The sequence below is a fragment of the Vombatus ursinus genome, unplaced genomic scaffold, assembly GCF_900497805.2.
Source record: "Vombatus ursinus unplaced genomic scaffold, bare-nosed wombat genome assembly UNPS02015175.1, whole genome shotgun sequence".
Lineage (NCBI taxonomy): Eukaryota > Metazoa > Chordata > Mammalia > Diprotodontia > Vombatidae > Vombatus > Vombatus ursinus.
Genome location: NW_020954953.1, coordinates 6,508,823 through 6,521,798, shown reverse-complemented (window position 1 = coordinate 6,521,798; position 12,976 = coordinate 6,508,823). Strand labels below are relative to the sequence as shown.

The 12,976-nt window shown below is 40.4% G+C and overlaps 1 protein-coding gene across 3 annotated transcripts in view; it reads right to left on the bottom strand.

The window, feature by feature from the left end:
• LOC114031525 (synaptojanin-2) overlaps positions 1-12,976 on the bottom strand; it is a 143,526-nt gene that overhangs the window by 76,100 nt on the left and 54,450 nt on the right. For all 3 annotated transcript variants that reach the window (XM_027846650.1, XM_027846651.1, XM_027846652.1), the window contains exon 4: positions 7,658-7,883. In XM_027846650.1, the coding sequence (XP_027702451.1) occupies positions 7,658-7,883 (226 nt within the window). The remainder of the gene's footprint in view (positions 1-7,657; positions 7,884-12,976) is intronic.

Here is a 12,976-nt window from a genome sequence, read left to right as displayed (position 1 = left end):
TAGGAAGTTATTGCAGGAATTGTTTGGAAAGGAGAGACTGGAAGCAGAGACAAGTTAGGTAAGTTATCACGGTAATAATACAAGTAAGAGGCAGTAAGGGCCTGGACTAGGGTGGTGGCTTTTCAAGTGAGAGAAGAGGACAGATGATGGAGGAAGAATTGACAAGATTTGATAACTGCTTAAGTGCAGAGGGAAAAAGAGGACAAAGTGGAAAATGACTGAGGTTTCAAGTCTGCATGTTAGAAAACATGGTGAGTGAAATATGCATCCATTTAACTGTTATAAATGACTCTTGAATGAATGGGAATGAATTGCCACCCATTAGTCCTAATGGTGGGATTGGAGCAGTTTCAGGTGAGGGTCATCTGAAGCCAGACTCTGCATATGCATTCACTGTGGCTCATGAGAAAACCAGGCAGAGTTTGGGCAGCTTCTAGAAGATTATGACCCAAAAGTATTTCAGAAGATTTCCATAAAGGAATCCTTATCAGACAAGCCAACCATCTAGAAAGTCTCACAGTTGGGTTTAAAAAATCAACTTTATAATCACAATCCAGGACTGGAGGTGGAGGAAACAGAGATGACTCCAGATTTCCAGCTTGGGTGACTGGTAAGCACTAGCTACTGCAGAGGAAGCCCAGACTGCAATCCTCCCTCCCACCACAGGCTCAGCATTGGTTCTCCCAATCAAGCAGCTGCTTTCAACCTGCTGGCTTGGCTGGCTGCCCCCACAATCAGAGTGAGCTTCAAAGCCTGACATTTCTCCCACTTAAAAATGTCAAGAATCATTGAGGTGGCAGTGATTAATTACCTGGAAAAGCCAACCTCAGTTGTGTATATGTATTTTCAAGCATTTTTGTCTGAAAAAAAGGAGGGATGCTAGGAATCAGAACACAGTTTGTTGTTCTACTCTAGGCAAAACCAATTCTTCTACATAATGCAGGACATAAAACAGACCCATGTGTTTGCCTCCATGCCCAGGAGGACTCTTATTCATAACACATAGAAGGTAGAGAATGCCAATCACTTGTTGGAGAACTCTCCAGAAATCCATTTGGAAAGCATTGTTCTAAAGAAATAAATGTAGCCAATATAACAATACAGGTTTTGTCCTATACCAACTACATAAATCTGGCCTCATCTCCCTTTGTTCTCACTGGGTGCAGCCCAGACAAGGACTGGAAACAAAACTCCCACCCTTGCTGCTCCAGCAATTGCTAATGGGCAGAGTGAAGCTCACAATTAATTATCAAAAGAGCCTCTTAGTAGGATGGGAGAAACTCAACAGTCTGATGGGCACAGTGCCAATGGGTACATGCTCTAACTTTTGCAAAGGTCTTTCTCTTCTCTTCTCAATAAATCTCTCTCTCTCAACATAAAAGGCCAAATGAATAGCTGAAATACACAGGTGATGTGATGTGCTATCAAAGAGAGTACCTTGAACTGGGAGGTCAGAAGACCTGGGCTCGAGTCCCAATTCTATGACTCACTAAGTACATAACCTTAAGGTAAGTATTGATGTGTGTGGGCCTCAATTTCCTCCTTTTTTTTTTTTAATCAGTCAGTCAACAAGCCCTTATTAAGCCCTTACTAATAGAAGAGATTTGGAGCTTCAGGAAAAGGGAGCCTATAAAGATGAAGTGATTTGCACAAGGTAGAGCTGAAATTTGAACCCAGGTCCTCTGGCTCTAAATCCTGTGCTTTTTGTGCCATACCATGCTGCCTGTGTAAGGCACTGCATATTATGGCACTTAGGCTGGACATTCATATTATAATGATATTGACTGGATAAAAATGTTCATACTACCTACCCCTAGGGATTGATGGGAGGGCCAAATTTACTAATGTAAATATGTAATATGTATAAAGTATTGGATAAGCATAAAGTGCTATGTAAGCAAGAACTGTTACTCCTAATACGCAGAACAAGTAGTCTCCTGCCAAAATCAGCAACAGGAATTTTTAGCTATTGCTAGGAGAATCTTCTCTCTTCATCTTGCCTTCTCCCTCTATATTTTAGAAAAAGATGACCCATGTACCTATTTACATTCCAAGGAAACAACAAAAAAAATTATTTAATCTGATGTGACCCAAGAAAATTGGACGTTCCTCTGGTAAATATTTAGAATGGTATCCACAAAATTATTCAATAAAAGTCCCCGGGGGGCAGCTAGGTGGTGCAGTGGATAGAGCACCGGCCCTGAAGTCAGGAGGACCTGAGTTCAAATCTGGCCTCAGACCAAAACACTTGACACTTACTAGCTGTATGACCCTGGGCAAGTCACTTAACCTCAACTGCCTAAAAAAAAAATGTCCAAAGGTAAAGAGTTGACCAGACATTGGAATGGAAAAGATCATCTCATCTCACTGACTTAGAAAGAAAGAGGAAAGGGAAGAAGGTTTTTTTTTTTCCTCAACTGTTTGAAAACACAGAGGATTACAAGTCTCATGTAACCCCAATGTTAGGGAGAGCAGATTTCCAAGAGTTCATAAGATCTTAGAGAATATATAGGATCCTGGAGCCTAATATATGACAAAAGATACTGGCACAAGTGAGATAACATGTTCTCAAGAACAAAATTCAGATGACACAAACAGAAATAATTCCAGAGAGGGAGAAAAGAGAGAAATGTCAACTCACTGATCAAGAGTGATTTTTAAAAGCCAATGCAAAAGATGAAAGGAAGGCAGGTAAAAGAGGATGAATACAAGTATTCCATGACAATAGTGTCAGAAATGCTGTCTAGCTTAGCATTCAGCTAAAGTATACTAATGACAACAAAAGAGATTTTTTTTTTTTTAAATCGCTATGTAGGGAGTAAGGTGAAGATGGAAAAAGGGCTAGAAATGCTTCTCAGGGTAGATATAAAAGGCAATCAAAAGAAAGTAGAACTATTCAACTCTCATTTCATTTTTCTTTTCTCTACCAAAAAGAATGATCTTTAGACTGGGAAGTTAGTCATAAGACAAGATTGGTTGAAAAAATTGAGATGCAAGAGAAGAGAGATATTGAAATCACACCTAGCTGCTCCCCAGTGAGTTCATGCCATCTGGCCTGGACCAACTGATATTCCAAGTCAAACTCAAATTGAAATGAGGGCTACTAAACTGCACCTAAGGTTGCCTGTGGGTTGCATATTGACTTAGAAAACCACATATTAACATTATCTATATTTTATTTAACTTGTATTAATTTTGTTAAATTTTTCCCAATTACATTTTAATCTGGTTTGGACTTTACGCCTGAGTGTTGTGAGCTATATAAGTTTGACACCTCTGTTCCAAGATACTGAAAGAGTACGAAGAATGGGAGAGATGCTACAGGACTGAGAATGGGCAAACGTAGTTTGCTTGTCTCAAATCCTAATTTTTTTTCCAAAAGGGAAAACGATGGAGTCTTCAGATTATAGTCCTGTAAGCTTGGCTTCAATTCCTAATTGAATAGGCAAAAATCCTAAAAGATATTATTAATAGTTTGTAAGCATCTGGAATGGGAAGCACCAGTAGTATGAGCCAGCATAACTTCATCCAAAACAGATCATAACAGACTAACTTCATTTCCTTTTTTGACAGGTTTGGACTGGTAGGTAGATTAGGAGAATTCAATTTGATTCAATAACCACATATTAAGTACTAATTATGTGTCAGGCAATGGATGTAAAAATACAAAATGAAACCAGTCCTTGCCCTCAAAGAACTTACATTCTATTTATGAGGGGATGGAGTAGGGATATAGCACTTATATGGATAAACATACATAATTTGAAATGACTCAAAGCACTAACACCTAGGGAAACGAGCTGAATGTTGAAGGAAGCTAAGTATTCTAAAAGTCAGAAAGTGCATTTCAAACTTGGGGGTAACATGAAGGACTAGAGAATGGAACGTGAACTTTGGGGAAATAAAAGTAGAACTATTTGGCTGAATTATAGAGTGTGTGAAAGAAGAGACAGATGGAGAGGGAGAACTGACAAATTTTGGAGGGAGAATTGACAAAACGTTGCAACATCTTAAATATGGGGGGAGGAAGAGGAAAGAGTCAAGGATGACTTAACAAGGTTCCAAACCTGACTCATAAAGGATAGTATCCTCAACAGAAATCGGGAAATTTAGAGGAGGGATGAGTTAATCAGGGACGATAATGTATTTTGGACTTTAACCAATATGATGACCAGTTGGAAATGTCTAATAGGCAGTACAGCCTGGATCTCAGGAGAGATAATAGAGGTAGACAAATAGGTATTCATGAAGCAGCATGGCACCATGGATGGAGAAGCCAGCCTCAGAGTCAGGAAAGCCTAGCTTGAGTTCCACCTCAGACACTTACTGGCTGTATGATCCTGAGCAAGTCATTTCTGGGCCTCAACTTCCACATCTGTAAAACGGGGATAATGACAGTACCTACCTACCTCCCAGGGCTGTTGTGAGGATCAAATGAGAAAATGTTTGGAAAGCACTTAACACAATGCCTAGCACACAGTAGGCACTATATAAATGTTGTTGTTGTTCAGTCATTTTTCAGTTGTGTTCTGACCTCCCCCAATTTGGGGTTTTCTTGGCAAAGATACTGGAGTGGTTTGCCGTTTCCTTCTCCAGCTCATTTGATGGATGAGGAAACCAAGGCAAACAGAGTTAAGTGACTTGCCCACAGTCACACAACTAGAAAGCGTCTGAGGTCAGATTTGAACTCAGGAAAATGAGTCTTCCTGACTTCAGTCCTGGCATTCTATCTACTGCACTACTTAGCTGCCCCATATAAATTTTAGCTATTTTTAAAATAAAATTATTCATTACTTAACCTCCCAGTGCCTTGGGCAATTCACTGAGACTAGACTGCAGCTTAGGTGCTGACCTGCATTGGGAGAGGGAGTTTTCTTATAAGAAGATCTCTATAACAATGAAATCCCAAGTCTGGTTCAAAATATATACCTCCCTCTGCTCAGATACCTGAATAGGAGTTGATGAAATAAATGAAAAATAGAGAAAAAAGAGAAGAGGGCCCAGGACAAAGCCTTGAGGGACCCATGGTTAGGGGCTGAAACATGGAAGGAGCAGGCAGTCAGACAGAAAGATAACAAGGAGGGAGCTACATCACAAAAGGTGAGGGAGAATAGCTTGCTTGGGAGAAGGAGTGGTCAATAGCACCCAAAACTGCAGAAAAGTCGAAAAGGTTGAGGACTGAAAGGCCATAGGATTTAGCAATTAACAGACCACTGGTAACCATGGACACAGCTGTTTCGGTAAAGTGGTGGGATCATAAGCCAGACTGAAAGCAGGTGAAAAGCTGGGTAAGGAGCAAACACATGGAAATGACATTTCCTAGGAGTTTGACAATGAAAGGAAGGAGATACAGGCTATGAAGATTAAGAATGGGGGAGAAATGGGCTCATTCATGGGCAGCAGGTATAGAGTCAGATAACAGAGGAAAGCAGGAAGAAAAAGGGGGCAAGTTCCCAAAGGACATGAGGTTACATCCAAGTACAGCCAACTATTGCTAAAAGAGTGGAGCAAAGGAAGAGAGAATAGGTGACCTAGAGTAGTTGTGAGGAACAGAATTGGGAGCGAGAGCTTATGACAGATGGTCTTTATTTTCTCACTAAAGTAGGAGCTAAGGTCTTCTGCTGAGAGGGAGGCTAATGGTGGCGCAGGAAGTTTGAGAAAAAAAAAGGCAGAGATTTGGAACAGCACCTGTGGGAAGTGTAGTGAGAAATCAGTCAGAGAAAAAGAAAAGGATTGTCATATAGCAGAAGGGCCCGGGGAAGACTGCTTAACATAAATTGGCAGTCAGTACAGTTGTGTGACTTCTCCAGGTAGAATGGGCTAAGACACAGTAAATATGGGTTTCAGTGATGTATTTGATAAAATCCCTCATCTTACCCTGTAGAAATGGTGGAGAGATATGGGGGAATGAGAATACTGATAAGATACATTCAGAATCGGTAGAACAACTGGACTGAAAGAATTAATGGATAGATGTCAACCTGAAAGGAACTAAATCCTGCTGTCTAGAACCAAGGATCAAATATGATAAAAGTCAAATTTAATAAGGTAAGATAAATGCAGATCTTCCTGGCTCCAAGAGCAGCTGTCTATCCACAGTATGCCACATTGCCTCTCTTTTGCTTCTAAAGTAAATTTTAAAATCGAGAGCACACATCTTCTCTTGAGATCATATCATTTTCCAAGATGGCTGCTACTTCCCTGATGGGTTCACTGCCCCAAAAAATCTGTTCAGGATCCCTTGGTCAGAGAAGCCCTATAGACAAGCAGTCAGGGCTTGACAGGAAGTCAAGGCTTCTTGTGCATTAATCAAATCGTTTTCCATTTTACAGACCCTGTTCTCACACTGTCCAAAGTCCTTATAAGAAGCAGCTCAATCACAGATACAAGAGGGAGAAGCTGACAAAAACGCCTACAGGCACAAAATAAATGTAGGGTATTTGGATACTGTCATCCGTGGCAATATTCCACCCATGAATTTCATCAGAGCTTTCCTCCGTCTTAAATTTACCACTGTCTTATATTCTCTTCTAAAGATTTACCCTGCAGACTTCAAGCTAAAGGCAGGAGTTGTAAACAGCATCCCTGGGAATGAGAACAGAATTAAAAAAAGAAAGATCAATGGAAGATTAAACAGATGGTTCCATTCCATGGGCACTGAAACCAACTGCTCCCTTACTCCCAGATTCCACAACTCCCAACTTCCATAATTTGCTTCTAAGATGAAGCTAAAAAAAAAAAATAAATCAATCTAGAATAAAAATGAGAGAATTTTTTCCCCCTGCAGTGTATCGGTCTACCCATTGTTGCTCAAAAAACAGCACCAAACCAAACTGGATCATTTGTCTCCTTCCATCAGGAGTCCTAACTACTCTTTGCTGAGAATCAAAAGTGGAAGTTCTATACGAAGTACACTTGAAAAGAAAAAAGGAGAAGGAACAACATTTGGTACCTAAGGGATGCATTCTCCACAGTGAGAGAAGCACCAGAAAGCTAACCAAAAAGTAATACACAACACAGGCACCAGACCTGCACAAGGAATGTCAACTACAGAAGAATAAAGCAGAGTAGGGGGGAGAGCATTGAGATAAAAAACTCCTGAAGTAAGCAGAACCAAGAGAATGTTGTACACAGTAACAGCCACGTTGTGCAATGACTAACATTGATAGACAGCCCTTCTCAGCAATGCAAGAATCTAAGACATCTCCAAAAGTCTCATGATGGAAAATGCTATCCACATCCAAAGAAAGAACTATGCAGTTTGAATGCAGATCAAAGCATACTATTTGCTATTTTTTTTCTTCTGTTTTGTTTTGTTTCCTCTTTCTGGTGGTTCCTCCTATTGGTTCTAATTCTTCCTTGCAACATGACTAATGTGAAAATATGTTTAACAGGAATGTATATACAGAGCCTATATCAGATTGCACACCTTCTTGGGGAGGGAGGAGGGGAGGGGGAGAAAAATTTAAAACTCAAAAGCTTATGGAAGTGAGGGTTGATAAATCAAAATAAATTAATAAAAAAATGATAATAATAAAAAGATAAAGAACTTCATGCAGGTAACAAGATACAGAGAAAGCCTTTGAGTGAGTCATGCCCATTCTTACTCAAGAAGCATTGAATCACTGGACACCTCAAGTCGGGTTCAGTCACTTACCTGCTCTGTCTCGACGAAGTTAGACACGTGTCCATCATCATTCACCCCCCTGATGTGAAACCGGGCACCAGCTCGCTCACAGCTGATCCGGGAGATGAGGCAAGCTTTGGCCTGTTTATGGGAGGCATAGACGGTGCGGATGGCCACCACTCCACAGATCACCTTCAGCAGCCAGTCAGAGCAGTTCACTTGGTAGTGCTTCAAGGGAACGTGCAACAGCTGGTTCCTGCAAAATTTTACCACGGGTGGATTAATCAGACAACAAAGACACAGGAAGAAGAAAGTAGATTAGCATCAGGACCAAGAAGAATGCTTGTCAAGGGCCCAACAATAACCCACAATAAGATTCAAATTAATTCAATCCAATAAGCATCTATTACACATCTCCCCAGGGTCAGGCACTGGGCTGAGTATGGAGGATCACAATAACAAAAACAAAACAATCCTGGACCTCAAGTTTTCTATTCTACTGGGAAATGATAAGCTTATACCACTCTCCTTCATCAACCAGCCAACCCATTCCTCATCATGTAGCAGGATGAGTCCTTTGTTTCTTCATCTCTACAATGGGGATAATAATAGTACGTACCTCATAGAGTCGCTATAAGAACCCTTGAAGGAAACCTTAAAACTTTATATAATTTCTAGTCATTAACATTAACTATTTATTTTGTTTTGGAGAGACAGGCAATAATATAACAGGTCACAAGGAAAAAAGGGTGCAAGAGAGTGCTACAATCAAAAGGTAGGCAAATCAAGTTTTAAGAAAGATGAGAGAAAAAAGTCCCAAGCAATCTGGCAACATACAATTATGAGTTAAAAGTGTTATCCTATCGTAAAACTCGGGGGTACCATTATTGGGGCTACAACTCTAAGGATGTTATTAAAAAGTAAAAATGTATCACTCGATATGAAAATGTTGATAAAGGTTTCTTATATACCATCAAAATAAAAATGGAAATCGAAAATTCCCCACTGGGGAAATTAGGGATTAGACTGGCTAAATAAATTATGGTATATCAACGTAAATGAATATGCCACAAAAATGATAAATATGAAGACTACAAAGGAATACATACTTATATGTGGGGATGCATACCAAAGAAAATAACAGAAGGTATACTTTTAAAAAACAACAAAATATATACACAACCAAGCAGAAGGGAGATTGCAAGTGAACACAAGGAAATAAGGCCTTTTTTGTTATTATTTCATTAAATGTAGTATGTCCTTTTAAAAAACAATATTGTTTAAGAGTATTTGTGGGGGTTTTTTGTATGATTTTGCTTATTTTGCAAGTACTCATCTAGTCTACCTATCACTCCCTGAATTCCCTTTCTTTGTTTCCAAAACTTGACCCATTTAGGCCGACATAGCACTTTTCTCTCCTCCTGAACCTTTTGCCTTCTTGTCAAGGCTTCTGTCTTGCCAAACCCTAGCCCTGGGGCATCTAGGTGGCTCAGTAGATAGAGTTCCAGTCTGAAATCAAGAAGATTCGTCTTTCTGAGTTCAAAGCCGGCCTCAGATACTTAACTAACTTTATGACCCTGGCTAAGTCACTTCACCCTGTTTGTCTTAGTTTCCTCATCTGTCAAATGGGCTGGAGAAGGAAATGGCAAACCACCACAGTATCTTTGCCAAGAAAACCCCAAATGGGGTCACAAAGAGTCGGACACAACTGAAAAAAACCACTAAACAACAACAGTCCTGCATTACTCCCACTATCTCTTTCCTCAGGAACTCATGAAATCAGACTAACTGGATCCAGTATAAATTTATAGTATCTAGTCTCAACTGAGCTCTTACTGAAGCAAGCAAATCTTTTATTCTTAATCGATTCACTATCACATTTTCCTCCCCATAGCTGCCATTCCATAACTTCTTGTTCTTCCATAAGCCTCTTGTACCCATTCAGTAGAAGACCACCTCCTTTCTTACGAAGAAAAATCAAGGCCATTTGCGAGCTCCCTCTTCTCCCCTAATCTATATCATTCCCCATTTTTTCCTCCTTTATTCCTCCTCCTCAAGGCCACCCTCTTTACTTGATCTCTTCCTTTTGACCCAGGGATTGCCCCAACAGTCTCTCCCTCTCTCATTCTAATCTTCAGTCTCTCACTATCTACTGACTCACTATCTGATGCCCAGGTCTCTCTCATCCTTTTAAAAAAAAAAAAAAAGCAACCAAAAGCCAAAATCAAAACCAAAACCAAAAACGAAACCATCCTATAGCCATCTTCCCTTTTATAGCCAAGAAAAAGCTGTTAACACTCACTGCTTTCATTTCTTCCCTCTCAATGACTTCTCAGCCCCTCAAAATCTGACTTTTGGCAAAGATCCCAATGGTCAAATTCAATAGTCTCTTCTCAATTCTCATTCTTCTTGACCTCTCTGAAACATCTGACACTGCTGACGACTCACTCTTGATTACTTTTTCCTCTTTGGGTTTTTAATGGTCTCCTACTTCTCTGACTCTTCAGTCTCCTTAGCTGCATGATCATTCATTCCCCTATCTGTTGGTGTTTTCCAACACTCCATCCTGAGTGACCTCATAGGCTCCCACAGGTTCTATGATCATTTCTATGCAGATACCTTTCACATCTTTATATGTTTCTCTCCTGAGCTCCATTATCAAAACACCAACTATCTACCAGACTTCAAACTAGATGCCCTGGAGGCATCTCACACTAAATACGTCTAAAACACAATTCATCTTTGCCCAAAAAACAAAATCTTTCATTTCTCTCAAGGAATGCCACTATCCTCCAGTCACCCAGGTTTCCAACCTTGAAATCATTCTTGACTCACTCAGCAGATCCAAGCAATTGCTAATTATTGCTGATTCTGCCTCCATGTTATCTCTTTATTCACACAGCCACTATCCTATTTGGGGCTTTCATTATCTTTAACCTGGACTATGCAATAGCCTCCTAATTAATTGGTCTCCCTGCCTCCACTCTCCCACCTGTCCAATCCAACCTCCAAGTAGTAGGCAAAGTGATATTCCTGCAACACAAGTCTGATCACATTGCTCCTCTGCTCAGCAGATTCTTGGAGCTCCCTGTGACCCTCTAGGATCCAATACAAATGATTCTGGCTAATTTAGAGCCCTTTGGCTCCAACCACTTTCAAGCCTTTCTAAGGATGGCTCCCCTTCATGCTCTCTATGGTCCAGTCAAGCTGACCTTGCTGTTTTTCACATACAATCTCCCATTACCCTTACATAGTTGTCACACATGCCTGGGATGCATTTGTTCCTTACTTCTCAGTTCCTTTCCAAGCTGAGCTTAAATGCTACACCCTACCTTTCCTGATCTCCCCAGCTTCAGTATCTTCCCCTCCCCCCATGCAATCAATTACCCATATTTATTTTACATATGCTTGTGTGTGTATGTGCTGTTTCCCATCTATAAAATGTATGCTCCCTAATGTTCAGTCATTATCAGTTGTGTCTGACTCTTCATGACCCCATTTGGGGTTTTCTTGGCAAAGATATTGGAGTGGTTCACTATTTCCTTCTCCAGTTCATTTTACAGATGAGGAAACTGAGGCAAACAGGGTAAAGTGACTTGCCCAGGGTCAAACAGCTAAGTGTCTGAGGCCAGATTTGAACTTGGGAGTATGAGTCTTCTTGACAATAGGCCCAGCACTCTATCCACTGCATAACATAGTTGCCCTATGCTCCCTAAGATCATGATCTATTTCATCTATGTCTTAATAAATGCTCCTTTGCTTGACTAAATTGGACAAATAAAAATTCCTAGTAAATATACTACTCCCCAGGGAATTAGCGAGTGCTACTCATCCTGACCGCAAAAGAACTGCTTCCTTAATGACGAGAGAGCGGGTTGACACCCTCTGCCACTAGGTAACAATTTTTCAAGCACTTCTTCAGCTTACCAGGTAGGAGCCAAAAGGACTGAGCTGTCACTCTCCTAAAACCTCTAACTCATTCACGAGGAGTAAGGCTCTCCCTGGGAAATTGCTGCACAGAATATAACCCAGATCGCAACGGCCTACTTGTTTTAAAACAGCAATGAATGACATCATTACTCCTTGGCTTTCCTCAAGAACAACACTCTCTCTTCTACCAGTGAGAAAAAGTACTCAACCCCTATTCCTAAAATTAGGTAAGTGCTTCCTAACAGGATGGGCAAGGAAGCTACTTTGTGATGGCATTCCACCCACACTCTAGGGATACCTTACAAAACCAGGAGATCTTGACAGCCCAGATGGCTTCTCCCAAACAATATTTGTTTTGGAGAGGAGTGTAGAAATATTTCCTTTTTCCTCCTAACTCAGTCTCCTCCTAATGGTCAGGGGTTCAACGAGGATTCTGGCAAGACTCTTCTTTCCTTTAGTAAATTTTTTTTTGAGCAAATCTGTGATTTCATTAGAGTAGGGAACTGCCAATAAAGAAACTCCCACTCCCAATACAGACAGGCACTTTTTCTGACATTTATAATCTTGGAGATTGTGCCTGAGGGCAGACATATTCAGTGACTTGACCAAGGGCAGAAGGCTAGTAGATATCAAAGTCAGCGTATAAATGTAGGTCTTCTTGATGCAAGGATGGCTCTTTACACTGCTCTGCATGCAACCTTTAGAAATCACTACAAAAATCAGATCCAATCTAACTCATTGCTAAAAATGTATTTAAAGTGTGCCTTAGCATGTGTAGCAATAAGGGGTAAAAATGAATCACTCTATAATTCAGATAATAAGCCAGGCTCAAGAAAAGGAAGAATTTTCTAGCAATAAAAAGTTGTCTGAAAATGGAATGTTACCTTGTGAGGTGATTAAATTCTCTATCGCTGTTAGTATTGTATTTAATGAATGACTCATTAGGAATTGTAGAAGGTATTTATGCTTCAGGTACAGTATGGACTAGATGAACTTTAAAGTCATTTTCCCAATCTCAAATCCTATGAAATGATGATATTAAGTTGATCTAACCCACCAACTGGAGTGATTCCCTGCCTTCCTTCTTTAATATCTGGCTATAGGGATGGAGTATGTGCAAATGGCAAAGTACCCTGGCTTCAAAGGATGGATGAAATTTACAGAATCAAGGATCCTACAGGGCCAAGGTAGCAGGCTCCAACCCTGAAGAAAAGGTACTACTGTGTGCTGTGAGAAGTTCTCTCTATATACTTTCTCACTTGCTGATCTCAACAGCTCCCATGGGTTCAATTATCCTTTCTATAAAGATGATTCCCAGATGTATATCTGGTCCTAACGCCCCTCCTGAACTCCAATATTGTATCCACCACTGCCTTTTGGATACTTCAAACTAAACGTCATGTAGACATCTGAAACTCA